General features: G+C 39.4%; 1 protein-coding gene across 4 annotated transcripts in view; it reads right to left on the bottom strand.

Moving 5' to 3' along the window:
* NR2C2 (nuclear receptor subfamily 2 group C member 2) overlaps positions 1-21,773 on the bottom strand; it is a 116,989-nt gene that overhangs the window by 26,935 nt on the left and 68,281 nt on the right. For all 4 annotated transcript variants that reach the window (XM_072598394.1, XM_072598393.1, XM_072598395.1 and 1 more), the window contains 3 exons: positions 12,864-12,974; positions 3,923-4,123; positions 940-1,042 (listed from right to left, as the gene is read on the bottom strand). In XM_072598394.1, coding sequence (XP_072454495.1) covers positions 940-1,042; positions 3,923-4,123; positions 12,864-12,935 — 376 coding nt within the window. In that variant the 5' untranslated portion in view covers positions 12,936-12,974. The remainder of the gene's footprint in view (positions 1-939; positions 1,043-3,922; positions 4,124-12,863; positions 12,975-21,773) is intronic.

The following is a 21,773-nucleotide window of genomic DNA, read 5'->3' as shown; positions in this document are numbered from 1 at the left end:
ACTGCCATGGTTGTAAGAAAAAAAAACTCTTAAGGAAACTAGATAACAATTTGGGGACTGAAATTATACTCAATCCCAGCAAAACTAAGAAATACAATCGCATTGAGGGACACTTGGCTCCCCTGGCCTTTCATTCATAGCCTTGAATTGTTTTCCCAGGAGCAGGGATACATTTGCATTTATCTACGCACACCCTCCCATCTAGTCTTCCTTAAGGACAAAAGCATACATCTATGAGCTGACTGGGCAGAGTTCAGGGCATGGTCTGTGGAGATGAAATAGGGTAAAATAGCACCGGACTCTAACCACTGAGAAAACACAGAAGTGTGTCGATAATCACGAAAGAAATGCAGAATGTTATGACTAGAAACAGTACCAGAATGAGGCAAGACAGCCAAAGGTGGCAAACACCATAGCCACATTCACTCAGTGTTTTCGGGGGTTGAAAAGAAACAAGCGGCAGGTCAAGCACTCTTAGACAGGGCTCTGACATCAATATCTATTTCCTCACAAAAGAGACACAGGCAGGGCCATGTACATAAGCAATCTGGAACAAAGGATAAGATGTTTTCTGGATCACAAGAATACCCATCAAGAGCTTGCCAGGTTTCCAAATGATGGCCAAACAGGAAGCAGAGAAAGGCTAAGTCTAGGAGGTGAATCTGGGCATTTCAGAGACTCTTGTTTTAATCACTCTTTTCTGAGTGATAACACTGGAGGACCAACCTCTGCATCCACAAGGGGACAATAGCTAGTTCGTCACACCTGGTTTGTGTATACCTGGTTCTGCAGCAACTAGAAAAGTAGACTTTATTTGCACGTCAAAATGTTTGAGAAGAAGTTTCCTAGCTTCTTTCTCTGAATTGTCTCTTGTCAAAGTTTGGCTCATTAGCTTTTTTGCAGATTTTCCTACAAAACCCATACTCTGAGTTTATTTACCTGATGCTTTGTCTCCGCACACCACACAATATTCTACCACCTGGGGCCGCTGGACATCTGCCTTCCCCAACAAGCGCTCAACAGAAGCAGAATCAGTCACAATCTGAGAAGAAGTTTGGAAACAGTAAAATTATTAATTAACAATGGAATCACCTAACATGTAGGGCAAAGCCTTAATCCTGTGCTTCTAAACAAGGATCTCATCAATGAGAACACCACCACAGTAAATCCAAAGTTTAATCTCATCACTCTATTCTCTAACCCAGAGGTGAGGAACCTGTGACCTCAAAGCCACATGCAGCCCTCTAGGTCATCAAGTGTAACCCTTTGATGGAATCCAACCTTCACAGAACAAATCCCCTTAATAAAAGGATTTGTTTTGTAAAACTTGGACTGTCAAAAGGCTGCACCCAAGGACCTAGAAGGTCACATATGGCCTCAAGGCTGCAGGTTCCCCAGTCCTGCTCTAAACTGTCATCAGTAAGAACAGATAAGAAGAGTATATGCACACCATCTCTCTAACCGCTTCTACCTGATGGGTCACTGTGGTCACCAAAGACACTCATCTGTGAGATGGCCTGGGTCCACTGAGCAAAGTGGGCTATTTGTCTATGTGAAGACTGGACCCTGGCAGCCACAAAGATCATCCAGATGAGAGGCACTTGCTAAGTACTACTGTTATCTTTCTCATTTATTGTATGATGCTTGTTAAAATGCAGATAAACACATTTACCAAACTATCCAGAATGTAAGAGTGAGCATTCTCTCACTGATTCAGTGGAAATGACAAGCCAGGTTCCTTCCCCGGGGGGAGGGGGTCAGGGGGAGTTACTTGACAATAACAACAGTAGTATGTTATGTTTCTATGATGCCTGAAGATCACCAGAGTGTCTTTCTCCAAACAACACTGTGACCTGGGTAGCACAAACACTAGCACTTCTGTTTTAAATGCCAGGAGCTTGCTGTATGGAGTGTTGCGGTTCCATGGCCCCACAGCTAACAAGCACTAGAGTGCCAATGTGGGGCCCCCATCCACATCTGACCTTCGCAAAGACCCTATGAGGTGTGAAGTAACTATTGTCTCCATTTCAGAAATGAGGAGACTTAAGCAGCAGAGAGCTTGTTACCACTAGCTGCCTCAGCCAGTGGTCCGGGTCTCCCAAATGCCTCCATCCACAATCCTTCCAGGGTGTGATGCTTTGTTCAGCAAACACTTCTATTCTTCCTGCTTTGTGGGTGGTAACTGCATGGAACACCTTAGAGAAAAAATCCCCAGCAAACAGCAGCCTCCTGGCAGGTGACCCTGCACATGTGGCTGCAGGTTACACAGGAATTTCAATATACTTTTTTTACTGGGCCACTTTACCTCTAAAACCTTTTATCTTCCTCTTCTTTTTTAAATGCACCAATAACAGATGCAATCAACCCTCACTGGTGTTGACAGGAAAATGCAAAAAGTGGCCACATGTGTATCCTTGGCTGTGCTGAGGCTGATGGCATACATGTTAAAAAATCACTAACATAAATCCATTTTGTATGAGATTTGTAACAAAAACAAAATCAAGCACATCATCATTAATACAAGCAAATAATTCAGCAAGACAAATGGCAGACAATGTAGATTTCCAATGAAGTGAAAATTCTCTGGGAAAGGAAGAAAAAGGCTTACTTATAATTTTCTTATAAGTTTATCTGAAGTTGGTATTTTATAGTTTTGAACTCTGGCTCATCCTAAAGAGAACTTCCCTTCCCCTAATATTTCATTCCTACTTTCTCTCTCAGTGATTACTGAAACAAGAAATGGTCGACAGGACTGAACTCCACTCCCTCAGAGGTACTATGGCACACTCCGTGACTAAAGGTGTTGCTTTGTGGGGGAAATGAAACAAATGTCTTATTTTCTGAGATCTTGGTCCTTTGGGAGAGGGGGATAGAGGGCGTGCTTATCTTTTTTGTCTTTATAACCCCGACCCAGTGACCCAGAGCACAGTGCCTTACACAGAACAGACAATGAAATGCACATGAAGGCATTGAACTGAACCTCTGGCCTAACTCTACGGTCACTTGTCTTTCTTTCACTCTCCAATCTGCACACAAGTCTTTCTTCTTCATCTAATAAACCTGCTGCTTTGAAGGTCTGTGCCCTGGCCTCCAAATACTGAACTAAGTAAGTCTAATAAAGCAAACTGGGTGGTGAAGGCCTACAATGGACCTCATTTCTCCATCTATGAAGAAGGCATTTGAGCTAGATGGCCTTCAAGGACCCCTCTATCTCTGATGCTTATGTTTCTGTAAATACTTGAGTTTAGTAGTGCTTGAGAAGGAACAGGGCAGAGAGAATCTAGCAAGAGGGACTGTCATGCTGAGTACTGGGATACATGATAAAGAAAGCTGGGCTAAAACCACTATGTAGGCATTGTGGCACAGTGGATGTTATGGTGGATTTAGAATTCAAGACCCTGGGTTAGGATCCTGCCTACAGGACTCACTTCCTTTGTGATCTTGAGCACATCACAAATTTCTACCTATCTACGATTCCTCATCTGTAAAAGTGAGGGGAAAGGCTAAGACCAAGGCCCCATCAAGCATCAAATCTATAATCCTATGATTTTAGAGCCAAGGTGGAAGTTAAAACTGAAACACAGGATTGAGAGTAGCAGAGAGAAAAGAGTGGCTGGAGTAAAGATGTATTTTAAATGAGGAGAGCTGAAACATATGTAACACACCTCTAGATAGAACATACCATACACAAGACAACCTTGGAAATGAAGCAAGCCTGTCTCTGATAAGAAGATTTTAAAAATCTTTCAGCTATAGTGGGAACTAGTGACTGGCCTTAGCCCAGGGTCTGAGGTTCAAAGGCTGCTATAGGGCCCTGTCTTTCCCTCTGCTAGAAGGGTCAGCCTGAAGGGAACAAGAACCAAGCACTTATCTGAATGTCTACTCAGCAGAATGAACTCTGGTTCTTACTGACTGTGCTTACTTGGATTCTGCCAGGAACCAGGTTGTCCGTGGTGGTGAAAATAAGCTGCTTGGCACTGGATGTCTCAGGTGATGCCAATATCACCTTTCCTGTTCCAGTTCCATCTGGACTGGTCAAGATAAATTGCTGTTTCGGGGATACGGAGGAGTCCACTGCAGTCACTATCTGGATTTTCTGTCCTGTTTGCTGATCTGTCACAATCTACAAGATAAAATGCAGGAGTATTTTGAGAAGTGCAAGATGACATTTATATTTCTAAATGCTGCTTTAGAAGGGAGATGTTTTTGAAAGGACACAACATAAATAACCATGGTTTTGGCTACTACTATAATGACAATAATAACTTACCATATAAAAATATAGAATGCTTTATAGTTTTCAAAGTGGTTTCACTTATATTATCCTAGCTGGCAACATCCCTATAGGCCAGTAATATCATCTCTATTAAAGAGATGAGGAAACTAAGGCCCAGAGAAATTAAATGATTTGCATCAAGTAACACCACTCTACTAAGAATTGGATCCCAGATTAGAACTCAGGTCGAGTGTTCCCAGTCCTGGGTATGGTGCTAAGAATAACACGGTAGGAGTTATAAGGACCTGAATTCCAATTTGAACACTGACCCTAATGGTTGGATGACTGGGGGAAGCACTTCACTTAGCTTGTAAAAGAAGGATAAAAAACACTTGCACAATCTCCTTTTTAGAGTTGCAAGTAAAGTACTTTGTAAATCTTAAAATGCCATAGAAATGTGAGTTATTGTATCATGTGGGCTTGAGAACAGAATTATACAAACTGAATACTGATAAATTTGGAGCTTAATACAACAGGAATTATGTGTATATATATATATATATATATATATACATATATATATGTACATACATACATATGCGCAGACACACATATGTGCATGTATATACATTTCAAAAAAGACCACCTTGCTAGAAGAGATTAAATAGTTCAAAATATGAAATAAAATATTAAATATTAGTATAAAATATATGACTAGTGAATAAGCCCACCATTTCTGGATGGATAGACTCAGGCATGCTTATAGGTCAAAGACAAAGAGAATTAGAGGGAAGAAGAAAAACAAAAAAATCTCTTAATAATCCTTGTATGATTATGTTAAGTTACTTCCAAAAAACAGCAGCATAATGCAGGAATTTGTTTCACTGAGCTATGCATTTTTATTACAAAAGTTTTTCTTTTCTTTTCAACTGGGGAGAGGAATTAGGGAAGGGAAAAAAAGCAAAATAAAATAAAAGTCATATGAAAAACAAAACAAAATGAAGCCCCTGGCACATGTTACGGGACTTTCTGCATGCTTCTTTTGCAGAAAGTGCCTTAATGTGGAGCCCTAAATTTTAAGTATACTCTATTGATGTGAAGATGTGTTCCAACTGTTGTACTTTGAATGCCAGTATAAAACTCCATGTGTAACCATTCTCTCAGAGTGTCTATCATTCATAGCAAACAGTCATAAATAGAATCCTATTCTAATAAGCTTGCTAGAACATCACAATTAGGCTTTACCTAAACCTCGATAACAATTCATATGGCTGTGTAAATCCAAGTACTTGTACTTGTAAATCCAAGTCCTGCTTTTCTACTAATTAGTTGTATAATCTTGGGCAAGTCATTTAACTTCTCTAAATCTCAAAATGAGGATACTGTCTACTTTATCTAGCTCATAAGGTTGTTAGGCTTAAGGAAGATAATACCTGTAATAGTGCTTTGCAAACTGAAAAGCTACACAAATATAAGGTCTTATAGAAGAGAAATACAGTACTATTAAGTGATTTCATCAAACGATTCTTCTAGCTGTTTATCCACTTCCAGGCTTGGTGACTGTGCTCTAGTGGTCCCCTCATCTCTGGAATTCCCTTCCTTGTCAGTCTGCCTCTGGCAATCCCAAGCTTCCTCCAAAGCCCAGCTCAGGTTCTGTTTCCTGCAGGAGGTTGGTCTTGATCCCACCAGCACTTCTCTCTCTTAAAATTACTTTCCATAAACTTCATATTTAGCTAGTTATGCACACACCATACCCTCCAAGTAGAATGCAAGTTTCTTCAGGGCACAGACTATTTCCTCTTAGTTTGGAACACAGTACTAGGCATAATAAACATGTGCTGAATACATTCATTTCCACAATGAAAATCTTCATAGATGTCCTCTGTAGCTTATAGCTTATTTTTATTGTTTATAACAATAAAAAACTGGGGCAGGGGTTTATGCAAAAAGAAGCTATGGGGACTCTTCTGGGCTTTCAAAGCTACTCAAAAACCTGTTTCCATTCTTTTTTTACCCAACTTTCTTTCTGACCTTCTCTCCACCAAGCACAATTAACTCTAGATCAGCCCAGGACCCTCACTATTTCACAACCATAATTCATGCACTTCTGTCCCTAAACCTTCAGTCATTCTTCAAGAGGAATGGTGGCTGGCCTTCCTATGCAAATTCTCCTTATCTTTTAAAAGCCAGGTAAAATGAAACTTATCCCATAAATCTTCTTTGGACAATACTACAACTCAGTAGATATATACTACAACTCTTTAGAATTGCAATAGAATACAACCTGTACCACACAGATTTGCCCTTAATTATAAACTATGCGCTCTGATCATGAAAAACATCTGCTTAATGAATGAATTACTGCCTTGTAATGTTCTCTATATGCTTTCTGTATTAGCCTTTTCTCCAACAAGACTGAGTACCGTAAGGGCTGGGAATCATCAGTAAATATGTGCTGGCTGATTGACTCTGTGGGTTTCAGAGCAATAGTGTCCGAGAGGGTAAATACTGAATGAGTAAATACTAGTTTTTATCCCTTCAAATAAGATCGTTCCAACAAAACTGATTAAGGATCAAAGCAGATGATCATGGTACAAAGAAGTAGGGAGAAGAAAGAACAGAATAAGGAAAGAAACTAGGTTAAATCAGCTCAGAGACTGAGGGAATGACTACAGGATGGAGAGGATCGGTCAAAGACAGGGAAGCAAAAAGGTCTCAGACCTTGAGGTGAAGGGAGCCTATAAAAAGAAAGGAACCCTGAGAAATGAAAAGACTAAAAAAACTGAAGTGGATTAAAAAAAAAATAACAATACTCCATATATACCTGATACAGGGAATCTCTGGGTTGTCACTTTCTTTGTCAAATTTAAAAATGCTTTCCAGAATATTTGGACCGCAACTCAGCTGACAACGTGTGCTTGTCCTTCCACAACCCCTCCAGCATGGACTATTTCTATCTTTTGACATCTTTGCCAATTAGCTGGCAAATTAGCTGTTGTTTTGATTCTTTTAATTGTTGGGGTTTTTTTTTTGGTCAGTGATTTGGAACATTCTTTCATATGGCTTTTACAAATATATTTGTTGATATCTTTTGCTTTTACATAGCCAAAATTTTCCCTAGTATCCTTCCTTCTTCCCTTCCAAGAGAGCCATGTCACATACAAAATAATATTTTTTAATTAAAAAAAAGGAAGAGAAAAATTCAGTGAAAGCAATCAATACATTAGAGTCTGAATACACATGTAGCATTCTATACTTATATACTTCCCATCTCTGTAATGGAATAGGGGGTGATGTCTTCTCATATCTCTTCTTTGGGGCCATACTAGTTGTCTATAATTTTGTAGAGTTCACTTTTTTAATACTCAGTTTTATTTTCAGGACTGACTTTTCTCTCTCCCAATTCCCCCTCCCCCATCCGTTAAGAAAACAAAAACAAAAAACCCAAAACAAAACCTGTTACAAATATGTATAATTAAGCAAAACAAATTGCTACATTAGCCATGTCATGTTCACTTTTGATTGTTTTGTGAATCTTTCTATTTTTATTGTTATAGTTGAATATATTTTCCAAGATAGTTACTTCACTCCATATCGGTTTATGTAAGTTTTCCTATGTTCTACATTCTTTCTATTGTTTCTTAAGGGGAAGAACTATTTCATTATATTCCTGTACATATGGTTTAGCTGTACCCCCACAAAAAACACCCCCAAAACAAACAACCTCGAGATATTAAAATCTGGACTGATGACCAAAAGGGCAGTTTTGAAGTAACCATTATGAAATCAGATTCTAGTACATTTTAAGGGTATCCTCATTATTCTGAATTCTTCCCCACCCTAAGTCTCTCTAGTCACAAGGGCAAGCTGATGCAATTACAACCAAATACCAGAAACATAGCTTGAAATCAATATTCCTACAGCAGTCAGATTGTTGTTCAGTTGTGTTTCAGTCATGTCTGACTCTGTTTTGGGTTTTCTTGGCAAAGATACTGGGGTGATTTGCCATTTCTTTGTCTAGCTCATTTTACAGATGAAGAAACTGGGGTAAATAGGGTGAAGGGACTTGCCAAGAGTCACACAGCTAGTGTCTGAGGCCAGATTTGAATTGAGATGAGTCTTCCTGACTTCAGGCCCAGGGCTTTGTGCACTATGGTGTTCCCTATCAGCCCCAACAGCAGTCATACAGCCTCCAAGTCATTTTGCCTCCTTTCTCCAGTAGTTCAGTACCCTGATTTCCATTCTTCCGCTTCACCCTAGTGGAGCCCTCTTACTTGTGATGTACGTACACACACATGCACACACACACGTGTGTATGTTATATATGTATGTATATATGTTAAAGGCCTCCTGAGCAATCTGATCTAGTTCACTGATCTCTTCAATTCTTGTGACCTTCATCTTAAGCAATAATAATGATAGCTAGTACTTATATACAGCTTTAAGGTTTGCAAAACTCTTGTCAAATATTAACTCATTTTATTCTTACCACAACCCTGGTAGACAGATGCCATTATTGTCCTTTAATCACAGATGAGGAAACCTGGTAGCAGACACAGAGGTTGAGTGACTTGCTTAGTCACACAGCTAATAACTACCTGAAGCTGGATCTGAACTCACAACTTCACCACCCCTCTCTCATGTCACTTCAGTCTTTCCCTGTTTACTGGCTGCTTCCCTACAAATATGCCCATGTTTCCTCCATCCTCAAAACTTCTCATTTGTGCCATCTATCTCGGTTACCTTCTGTGCCATCTCTTCTGCATTTTGTGGCTAAATTCCTTAGGAAGGCTATTCATAGGTGACTCCATTGCCTTTCCCACAGTCTGGCTTCTGATATCACCATTCAACCCAGACTGCTCTCCAGAGTTACCAATGATCTTAGTTGTCAGTCTAATGGCCTTTTCTTAATTCTCATTGTTGACTTCTCTGAAGCCTATGACACTGTGAATCTTCCTCTTCTTGATCATCTCTTTTCTCCAAGTTCTTATGACATGGCTCTCTCTGGGTTCTCCCCCTACCTATCTGCATGCTCCTCTATCTTCTCTGCTGGATCTTCATCCAGGTCATGCCCACTAACTCTGAGTGTCCCGCAGGGCTCTTTTCCCTTCTACTCTATTTTACTTGATGATCCCGTCAGCTCTCATGGATTCAATGATCATCTTTATGGTAACAATTCTCAGTTCTCCTTATTTAGCCCTAACCTCTTTGGTGATATCTAGTCTCACATCTCCACCCTACCTTTCAGACATTCTGAACTAGATGTCTTATAGACACCTTAAACACACTATGGCCAAAACAGAACTCCATAACCTCCTTCCATACCTCCCTAGTACTCTGAGGGCACCACCATTTTCCCAGGGTCCCAGGCTTGCAACCTAGGTGTTATCTTCAGTTTATCACTTTCTCTTGCCCCCATGGCCAATCTGTTGCCACAAGCCAGATTTTACCTTTTCTTTTGAATGCACCCACTTCTCTTCTGATACTTCACTGCCCTGGTGCAGAACTTTGTTACCTTACTCCTGGCCTACTGCAATAGCCCAATGAGTGGTTTCCCAGTCTCAAGTCACTCTCCTCACTCTAGTCATCATTCATTCAGCCAACATAGTGATTTCCCTCAAGTACCTGTGTGATCATGTCACCCTTTCAGCCCCTCTACTCAATAAACTTCAGTGGCCCCCTATCACCTCCAGGATCAAATAGAATATCCTGTTTGGCACCCAAATCCTTAGTAACTGGACCCTTTACCCAAGTTCCTAGTCTTCTTATAACTTACAGGCCACCATGTAATCTCCCATCCAGTGATATCAGCCTCCTTGCAATACAAAAGACACTGCCATCTCCTGACTCCAGGCATTTTCAGTAACTGTCTCTTGTGAACAGTATGCTCTCTCTCCTCATCACCACCTCCTGGCTTCCCTCAGGTTTCAGATGAAATCTCACCTTTAGAGAAGGCCTTCCCTAATCCCTCTTAATTCTCGTGCCTTCCCTCTGTTGATTATTTCCTATACATTCTCTACATAGCTTGTTTGTACGTAGTTGTTTGCATGTCATTGCCCCCATTGTGAACTCCTTAAGAAGCGACTGTCTTTTGCCTTTTTTTGCATCTCTAATGCTTAGCATAGTGTCTGTCATACAGTAGACACTATGCTTAGCATAGTGTCTGTCATACAGTAGACACTTAATAAATGTTTACTGACTGATTGAAACTGAAGTAGTGTGACAAAGTGAAAAGAATGTTAGACTTCAGAGTCAGGAGACCAGGAAGCCAGTCCAAATCCCAGCTCCATAATGCATTCTTTATGATCTTAGGTCTTCAATTTAACATCCCTGAACCTCAACTGCCTTACCTATATAATGAGGGTGTTGGATTATATAGCCAGTAAGGCACCTTCCAACCTGGACAGCCTAGAACTATGTTCTTATCCTATGACAAGAACTCTAGTTTTTGCCTCTCACACACACCAGCCACTGCTCCCCTTCCCCCCCAAAATCATTGAGATTTAAAGAAAGGAACTGCATCAAATACTAACAACCAGGAAAAAGTGTTTTGTGTATGTGTTTTTTTTAAAGGCAAACAAATCAACAGCATGTAAAGTTTTATTAATGTTTAATAGGCATTCAAATGTTATTATTGTACATTAACACCAAAAGGATAGCTCCACTGAATAGACTGCTAAACCCTAGAGGAGTCTAAGAAGCACAGATGGCAGCTGACCCATGCCCCCTGCCTCACACAAAGCTATGCCCCTTGTTACACGTTTGCTCTCTGAGATGCCCTCTCTGCCAGCCTTGTGACGACTTGTGGGTATAGGCAAGGCCAGGCGGCCTCTGAGTTCCCTCCTAGTCCTGAAAAGTGGTGACTTTATGATGGGATGACTGCCACCCTAGGCTTTATTTTCTCTGGGAAGAACAAACCTAGTTCCTTCCAAACAATGCTCTATAGATTCTTTAATATCCTGGTTGCTCTCCTTTGGTTAGTCTTGTTTGCCAAAGTCCTTCTTGAAATGTGGGCCAGAAATGAACATGACACTCCAGATGCAATCTAGCCAAGAATACAATAGGACTACTATTTCCCTTAATCTGGACTCCATATTTTTATTAATTTAGTCCAAGATTATATCAACTGTCTTGACAAATGAATGAGTGATACTTTTGATCCATGTGGGATCTGTGGTGAATGAAAACCCCCTACGTCTTTATTCATGAATTTTGACCCAGGCAGGTTTTCCCCAACTATATTTCTGAATATCACATTTATCCAGGTTACTATTGGGCTTATTCGTTTCAGATCATCATTCTAGTTTAATGAGAACATTATAAATACTGTTTCTGTACTTCAATATATTAACTATCTCTCCTAACTTTGAGGCATCTATAAATCTGTACACTTTCTATCTCTATATCTAAGCTACTGACAGAAGTATAGAACGTTACAGGATCAAGGAGAAAAAGAATTCAATAGCACTAGAGACCCCTCTTCAAGTTGACATCAACATAGTAAAGGAAGGTAATCTCAGTGATAAAAGTATTTCATTCTGAAAAGTCCAAATTATAGAACATTTTTACTTTCAATGAGAATTTTGATAAGACTTACTCTTTGGAAACACATAAATAGATAACAATCTTTGTGGCAAGTTTCTCTGACAAAGATCCCATACCCAAGATGTACATGGAACTAATTTGAATTTATAATAATAGCCATTCAAGGACACGAACAGTTTTCAGATCAAGAAATCAAGCTATCAACAACCAAGTAAAAATGCTCTAAATCATCAATAATGCAAAAAGTGATACAAGTCAGAGGCCACAAGAAAACAGTCACATTGCAGCACTGCTGCTAGAGCTATGAACTGGTTCAATCATTCTAGAAAACAATTTGGAATTATGCCCCAAAGGTCATCAAATTATCCATGCTCTTTGACCTAGTCATACCACTACCAAGCCTATATACCCTAAAGAGATCAAAGAAGGAAGAAAAGGACCCATACGTACAAAAATGTTTATAGTAGCTCTTTTTGTAGCAGCAAAAAATTGGAAATCAAGGGAGTACCCACCTGTCGTACGATAACTAAGCAAATTATGTCTTATTAATATAATTATTACATTGCAATGGAATGTTGTTGTGCCATAAGAAATGATGAAATTAGTAGTTTTGAAGGGAACTAAGAAAACCTCTATGAACTGATATGGATGAGCAGAGCTAGGAGAACAATTTACGTAATGAAAACAAACATTACAGAGAAAAGTAACTTTGAAAGACTTTAAAATTCTGACCAACGAAGTGATAAGAAACCTTGAGTCCTGAAGACTGGAGAGATACACATAAAATGCAGAATGTGACATATCATTTGGACGTGGGCAATGGAGGATTTCTTTCCTTCACTTGTGGCCAAAGACTGTTCAATGAGGGGGTGGGGGTGGGGGTGGAGGGAAACATAATAAATGCTTCTGAAAATTAAATTAGAATTTATAACGAAGACTTTCTCCTTGTACTTTGAATTATGAGGCTATATTATTCTTGATCACTAAGAACGGACTAATCCAGGGAAACCTTTAGCCTTGGCACATGTAGAGAAGACCCTAACACACAGAGAGGCACTAAAAATGGGAAGCCTGCCCCGGATAAGAACAAGAAGTGAATTACCTGAATGCGTTGTGGTGAAGCAACTGAAGAGTCTGTGGAGATTATCTGGATGCGCTGTGAGGGGCTGGTCATTACTGGAGATTCAGAAAGTGATGTCTGCACAGTCTGTACCTGTTAACAACCAAAGAAATGGTTTTACTTTGTGTGAAGCAGTGAGACAAGAGACTCAAGCAAGAAGGATGATACATTTAGAAGAGTTTCACTCTTGACATGAACAGCCTGCCTGCTATTCCTCCATCCCCTTAAAGTGGGTCCTTTTAGAAGAAATATTCATTCCATGTACAGTAGAAGATATCTGAAGCCCATCAGATTATGCTGAAGGTAAATCTTTATGAATTTCAAACTAGTTAGGATTCAGGACACAGAATTAGAACACAGGTATGTTAACAGAAAATATGATCTCAAAATAACTCATTAAATAGCTTTAAAATATTAGAAATGAGAAATAGACAACTGCCACCACAGTAACTTTCATCTAATAACAAAATAAAGGTAACAGAAATCATTTTTCAGAACTGGTCACCTAATTTTCTCACCAATCTTTGATAGACAGATATAGTATGATACTCATTTATCAGAGGTTGTTGATTTGACATGAAGGATGTTAATGGCTTTGTATGGGAAGGTAATGTGAATTTGACATTTAAAATACTAAATAGATGCTTGCACATAAGTCATGAGCAGCCCCATGTGGATTAGTTGTGGTAATCAATCACAGAAAAGTCTGGGGCCTTAGTGAAAAACCAATCCACAGATAAGATATGAATTTCCCTGTTGATGATTAGCTGGCTACCAATGACAGAATCCCTTAAGCTGGATGGGCCTTCTCCTTCCTCTAGGCTTCCCACATATTCTGTACCTCTCACGTCCATCATCATATTGTGTTGTTTTATGGCATATCCCCCTGCATTAGACAATAAATTCTTCAGTCCATGGACTGTGTCACATGAATCTTCCAATTTTCCACAGAAAGCAACAGAGTGCCTTACATATCAATCACTTTACAAGAAATGACTAAACACCCATAGTCTGACAGGTACTATCTGGGCACTGAGAACACAGACAAAAATACAATGGGCTCTAACTTCGTTATCATGGGAGACAATATGTATATATGTAAGTATATACAAAATAAATATGATGTAATTGGTGGTGTCTTTTCAGGGAAGGCAAGGTTTTAGAGGGGAAACAGCAGTTGGGAGGACCAGAAAAGGCTCTCTGTAAAAGGAGCTGCTTGGGTGAGGACAGAAGGAAATAAGGGATGCTAGGCCATGGAAGGGAAGAGAGAGCGCATTCCAGGCACCAGGTACAGCCAAGGCAAAACGAGCTAAAAGATACATGTGAGGCAGAGGATGGTCAGTCTGGCTAGATGGAGGCACCAGAAAAGGCTTAAAAGCCAAACAGAACTTGTATTTATATTTGGTCCTAAAGCAACAGAGAGCTAGAGCTCCTGGAATTTACTGATTAGGAGAGTGGAATTATTAGATTTGTGCTTTAGGAAAATCACTTTAACGAACATGTGGAGGATGGATTGGGATGGGGAGAAGAGTGGATAGAGTGTTGGACTTGGAGTCAGAAGAGGTCAAAGTTCAAATCTTACCCTTGTCAATGGGCTCTGAGTCTGTTTCCCCATCGGCAAGATGGGGCTAATAATTCTTGTACTATCAACAACAATGGAGTTGTTAAGCGGATTAAATGAGATAAGTTAGTTAAAAGCTTTTTAAAATGCCATATAAATGTCTGCTACTATTTTAAGTTAATATTTGTTTAAACTGCTCCATATGATAGTTACTTTTTAAAGTAAAAACACATTAAAATAAAAATTAATGCTATAATAATGCTGAATATGTTTCTATGTATATGGCTCATGAACAATTAATTCATACAATTAAATCTCACAAATTTTCAGAAAATGAATAAAATTTTTAATTAAAATGAAATTAATTAAATTAAAATCTCATAGATTAATTTTCTGAAAAATGAACTGAAATTTTTACTAACTTTATTTCTAATAACTAATAAAATATGAATGGTCACTGACAAAGCACCTAATAACCTCTATTTAAAATGTATGATTTTTGAATGAAGCTGTAGCTACTTTATAAATCAATCAAGTATTTTTTCACATATATAAAATGCCAAGAGGATTCTGAATTATGTGCAGAATTTCTGGTTTACATTGTCATCTTCACACAATCGGACTTGCAAATTAATCAAGCTGTACTTACGCAGTGCCCACCCAGCTTATCCTTCCATACTTTTTTCATAGTACATACCTTCACACATCCTACATTCTAGCCAGACTGACCCACTTGCCATTCCCATCTCCTGCTTCTTTGTCTCTGAAGAGACAGACTCGTATGCCAAGAATGTTCTCCCACCTCCCCCCACTATTTGACATCTCTAGTCGCATTCAAGGCAGCTACTAAATGCTCCTTTCTACACAGCCACACTGGGAAGCTGTTTGTATCGTCCAAGTTGTAAAATGTCTAAAACTGGCCTGTTACACGCATATTTCTCCCCAATCCCGTTCTTCTTCCAGCTTTCCCTCTTTCTACCAATCATCCTTCCAGTCCCCCAGCTTTCTAGCTTGAAGTTATCACAGACTCTTCATTCTCTCTCATTACCCCCTTATCCCTGGCAACTGGGTGCAGAATTCTACCTCCATGATCTCTCTCTCATCCATCCCCTTGTCTCACACAGCCAGTTAACCTGGACTATTATAATTACTTCCTGTGAAGTGCTCTGGCCTCAAGCCTCTGTCCTCCAATCCATTTTCCAAACAGCTGCCAAAGTTATATTCCTAAAGCACAGGTCTGATGCTGTCACTCCCGTGCTCAAAAAGCTTCACTGGATTCCTATATTGCCTTTAAAAAAAGACAACCCCCATCATTTGAATCCCTTCAGTGTGTCTCCAGCTGCTATTTGCAGACTAACTGCTCGTTATTCCTCACACTCCACATTTCAGATGAGTTGGCCAACTTATTTTTTCCCCTCTATGTGTAGTTTTGTTTCTCATCTCTGTGCCTTTGTCCTCTTCCTCACTGGGCATGGAAAGCCCTCCTTTTCTCCTCTCCTCTACCCCAAAAGATTCCTAGCTTTCTTCAAAGTCCAGTATAGGTGGTGTCTCTTGTAAGAGGCCATTACCCTTCCCTGTGGTTGTTGGTATTCTGCCCAAATCCCTGGGAATACTTTGTATATAGTCTGGATATTTGCACATCTAATGCCTATACCTCTTGTGTCCCTGCCTCCTCCCCAGTAAAATGCAAACTTCTGGAAGTAAGGAGATACTTTACTTTTGACTTTGTGTCACTGCTAACTAGTACAATGCCTGGCATATAGAAGGCATATAAATGCCTGTTAAACTTAAGCAAATTCAATGACAGGTAAACCATACTAGCTTTCCTTTAAGCTAAATCTATAATCCTATAATGCAATTTTGAAAAATTACTCCTGCCAGGATGATAAAAAGTAAATTAGGTTATTTAATGTTTGCTATTTTCCCTGAAACTGAATACATTTTGAGGTCTCTAAGCTGAAAAGGCTGCTGAGGAGATAACCTGGTGGAGTCAGAAAGCCAGGATTCAATAACAACTCAGCTACTCAATAACTGTGTGGTCTTGGGCAAATGATTCTACCTATCCAATCCTTTTCAAGTAGCGAGACTGGTCTAGATTCATGATCCACAGATTTAGGTGCTGGAAGGACCTTTGAGATTAATCAACTTCCCCATCTTATAGCTGAAGAAACTGAGGCTCAGAAAAGTTCAGTGATTTTCCCAGGGTCACATGAGGTGCTAAGTAATTAGTGGAGTTGGGTTATAAACTCGTTCCTCTGACTCCAAATTCAGTCAACTTTCTGTTGTATCAGACAGCCTAAATGATTTTTGAGCTATAATGTGATTATTCTATTTATGTAAAGAGCCTAAAGGATGTGATATTTTTAAAAAACATACCTACAAGGTTTTGTTGGATAAATGCTCGATCAGACAGCTCCTTAATAGCTCCAATAAGATTGGTGAGGATCATCTTAATTTGCTGTGTTGATTCTAGGCTGATAGAACCATATTAAACATCGACGGATACTAAATACTGAGATGGGTCAAAGTTACATTATAGGATATCATTTTATGGAGGTCTTTGGAAAGCAGGGAGTTTAGGATGAAAGGATCTAACCGATTATCTAGTCCAACTCCCTTATTTTTATAGGGGAGGAAATTGAGGTTAAGGTCAGCTAGTTAAGTGGCTGCTCAAAGTCACAAAAGAAGTAAAAGGCAGAACTGAGAATTCAACCCACAGTTTCTGATTCTACATTCAGCATACTTTCTACAATACTACATTGCTTCTAAATACCTTGGAATAAGGTGAACATGGGTAATAGTTGAAAACTCTCTTTCAGTCTTGGAGGCTGACTTAAAGTGTGCTCTCCATATGGTTCATGTGAATTTAGTCCACTAAACTTTGGAAGAGAAGTCAATTCATGGCTGGCAAAGTAGACTTTTGTGAGGAGATACCTATAGTGATATAGATTAGTAGGAAAGGGGACAGTTTTACAATGACACACACACGTGTGTGTGTGTGTGTGTGTGTGTGTGTGTGTGTGTGTGTGTGATAGGAGGCACAGTGTATGGAGAGGGGGCTACACTATATGCCTCTTAAACATCCTCACTGGTGACTATAGCAAGTGGTCTCTTAGTCCCCCCCATCCTCCCAAGCAAGATCCTAACTAAGACTCTGAAAGTTATAAAAAAAAAGTTGCTGATCTGTATTGGTGTAGAGGGTCTACATGGGGAATTTTTTATACCAATGAAATTACAGATCAACCCCCTCATCCCTCCCTTAATATCTATAAGAATATACTTTCTAAAGATACCACCTCCTGTAGGGTTAGCTCACTGCTCCTAGTGTGTCTTCTTACTCTAACTCCCAAGTCCTCACTTTTGCAACACAGGCCCTCCTTCCCTGTAGTACCATAATGCTCTCTGCCCTCACATCCTATCCAAAGCTACTTCTGGCTGTCAGGTGGGAAAGGACGGGTCACATGTAAAATGAAGAGGTTAGACTAGAGAATTTGTAGTCATTTTTAGCTCTCTACTACCATAATTGAGGTGGCTAGGTGGTGCAGTATGCTGGGCATGAAGTCAGGAAAACCTGAGTTCAAATCCAGTCTCACTTAGCTGTGTGAGCCCGGGCAAATCACTTAACCCTGTTTGTCTCACTTTCCTTATCAGTAAAATAAACTGGAGAAGGAGATGGCGAACCATATCTTTGTCAAGAAAATCCCAAATGGGATCATGAAGAGTCAGTTACAACTAACAACAACCGCTATAATTACTCCCTGACTTCACCTCTGAAATAAGCTAACTCCTATCATGTTATAAATTACTGATACATGCTCAATATGTATTACCCTTCCTAAGGGTTTTACTGAATCATAAAATAAGAACTAAAATAGATTTGAGAGGCCTCCTCAACCACCTTAATTTTACTAATGAGAAAATTGAGGCCTAGAGAAATTAAGTCAATTGCCCAGGATCACAAAGTCAGTAAGTGTCAGAGATGGGATTTAATGTAGGTCTTCTTGATTTCTAGTTGAACATTCTGTCCACTACTATTCATAGTTTGAGAACCCTTAATCTGAAGGAATAAAGCTCCAATGTAAAATTTCTAGCATTAGTAAAAGATATTTATGGACAGAGGTCTTCTTAAGTGTTCATCAAACCATACTGTATTGGCATCCTATATTGGCAAAATTAGCATAATTATAAAGTTTGGTATGGTAGAAAGAACACCGGAGGAGGAATTTGAGATCTTGGGAGTCAGCTCTGAGGCTTAGTAGTATGTGACTTTGGGAAAATCACTTTTCCTGGGCCTCAGATCTCCTATCTCGAAAATGGGGATTCTGCCACCCACTCTATTTACTTCATAAGGAATGGATATGAAAAGAGTTTGAAAGCTATAAAATGCTATTATAAATTTAATTATTAGTTATTTTATTTAAGTTACGCAAATAGTTTGTACAATTTACAAATATTTAATGGTTAAAGTATTTAATAAAAGAGCTTGCTTAATAAAATTCTTAGAACTCTTTTGTCCAAGAAAATCCATTTACTAAAAGTCAGGGTGTACTGTGGCATAGTGTGTAGTGGAAAGAGCCAAAGTGAAAACAGTGGAAAGGGCCTAGAAGCTGGAGGCTTGGTTGAAAGTGTGGGTGTTGTCACTTACTCTAGGTTAGTTTCCTCATTTGTTAAATGGGAATAATAATAATAGCACTACCTACCTCACAGGGTTATTGTGAGGAAAGAAGCATGTAAATGTCAAAGCACTGTTTATAGTTCTTAGTACTAATAATAGGAAAGGTGTACCTACTAACATTTGTTTTTTCAGTAGGGAAGAAATGTTTTGTTACATGGAACAAAAAATACATGCATTTTCATTTTTCGAAAGACATTTTTAGCAAAATATTAATGCGTTATGTATATTGATGTCTACGTATCTATTTTTCTAACAGATGGACATAGAGGGGAAAAGCCCACCAAGTTAGGCCTACAAAATCTTAACTATTAAAACCATGTTGGTTCCCGAATATTGTGCGCTTTGCCTGTTAACGATGCCTTTTTGTTTTCCAGGACAGTGGATGGGTTCATAACAGGACAGCGATACTCAAGACTCTGTAGCAGAAAGGATCCTTATACCGGCCTGTGTGTAGTCCGAAAACCTCTAACACGTTACCCCCTCCCTCCTTTTCCCCTGCAACAGGTTTATGTTTTCTATGATGTACCCACACTGAAAGAATTATTTAAATGCCCAAGTGGGGTTAAGTGTTTCCATTAGGGAACATATGCAGAAGCTAACCTGTCACAGACTGTATCTTTCCATGCTATTCTATCCTCCTGCTGAGGTAGGTAGAGGACTAAAATGCAGTAACGGTGACAAGTCAGCAGAGGAAGGGTTAATCTGTCCAAGCCCCAACTTGCATCTTGGAGGATACAGGAAACTGCATGTCACCCCCACACAAAGGATTATAAGGTATAAAATCAATTTGTTGTATTTCTAATTTGTTTCAAGTAAGACTACTTCTAACAAGAACCAGAAAAATAGCACACAAATGCCAAACAAACAGAGGCTTGTGGTTTTTTCCTTAAATTTCAGATACAGTGATATCAGATGTGATTCACTTTTCTTTACAGCAAAATGGGGGGAGACATTTTTTAAACAACCACATGGAATAAGGAAAAACCCAGCAAACTTGCCTGCAGAGCACTTAGGGGGTCATAGCCACCAAGGAACATTCAGATAGGGCACAATAATATGGGTGCTGTATCTTTAAGAGCAAATATTTATTTAATAAGGAGAAATCATTCAATGTTCACTTATATCTATTGAAATGGGATATACTAAAGGTTAATATGAGATTAAAAAAATAAAACTTTCATCCCTACACTGAGGCTTGATTAATAGGAACACACAGACAGGTATATACTTTGAAGTTTTAATCAGACATAACTTGGTATGGCAGTAAGAAAAATGGGTTTCCTAATAAATCTTAAGGCTAGTGATTATTTTTAATCACTACCTAATAAATACCTAATACCATATACCTAATAAATATATCTTTGAAATGTGTGCTTACTGAAGATACTGCTTTAAAATACGGTTCCCTTAAGAAAGCGGCAAACCCCATTCTACCTCAGAAAAGAAAGAGAATCTGCTCCAACAACCTCTGTACTGTTTGCTTTGAGGAGCAGCTATACAGCTTTATGCTACAAAACTCCAATACTCACAGTGTTAAATCCTTCCTGCAGCTTTATTTACATTTTTCTTCAGCAATCTCTTAGACCACTCCAATCCAATCAAAAGAAAGTAGTGACTTTTTTTTTTAAGTAAATTCAAAGGCATTTGGATACAGGCTTCACGAAGGCTGATTCCAGTCCCAGAAAGGAGAGCAGATTGTTTAAAAATGCCCTTTGGGTGACCCTGTTCCTCTGAAGGTCAAGAGCACTATCCCGTAACCAAGGAAGCAGAGCTGCCTGCGGGGCTCCTGCTTGGTGGCCAGCTACTGGAGCAGTTTGTTTGTCTAATAACATGATTACTATATGTTGGGGAGAAGAAGCTCTCTCTGGGAAGTCCCTGCTCCTCAATTGCCCCCTGCCTCTGCACAGACACCCCTCAGACAGCCACCTTTCTTGACATGGGAGATAGGGGAAACAGAAGGCTACCTTGGTGATGCTTTGACTACCTCTGTGATTATTTCAGGACACAACAAGGAAGAAACAGGGCCACCATACCCCCCCCCACAGTGCATCTTCATCTGAACTGCTCATTAAGCTAATTTATTTAAAGAAACAGAGTCCTTTAACAAATTCCAAATCTCCTTCAAAGATGAAGTCATAAAATCAACCACATCACTACCACCCACATGGAGAATTACAGAATGGTAGAGCAGAAAACGACTTCGGGGATCAGATTATAACAGTTCCCCCAACATAGACACATTCACACAAAGACACAGATACACATGTAGAGATGTGCACAGACACAGAAACAAGGACACACACACACACACACACACACACACACACTCTCTCAGAGGAGGCAAGAATGAGGCCCAAAAGAAGAGTAACTTGTCACATGCTGAGTCACAGCAGACTCACAGGTAGAATCAAGATTCCCAGGCTCCTAGAGCAGTAGTCTGGTCTGTCTCTTACACAGCCTTCTCCTAAAAAGCATGGTGACTATTTGCTTTAATACCATGAAAAATATTTGGCTCATCTGCATTGAGTGTTGGAAAATTATAAAAGCAAATGAAAGAAACTACATAGATCGTTAGAACTTTGACTGGATAGTTGGAGGGGCTTTAGGTACATGCCATTTTGCATGGTTTGGAGTTAAAGGGATGAGGGTGACCTGT

Source organism: Notamacropus eugenii, chromosome 3 (genome assembly GCF_028372415.1).
Source record: "Notamacropus eugenii isolate mMacEug1 chromosome 3, mMacEug1.pri_v2, whole genome shotgun sequence".
Taxonomy (NCBI): Eukaryota; Metazoa; Chordata; class Mammalia; order Diprotodontia; family Macropodidae; genus Notamacropus; species Notamacropus eugenii.
The sequence above is the reverse complement of the archived record's forward strand: the minus strand, read 5'-3'. Positions and strand labels throughout refer to the sequence as shown.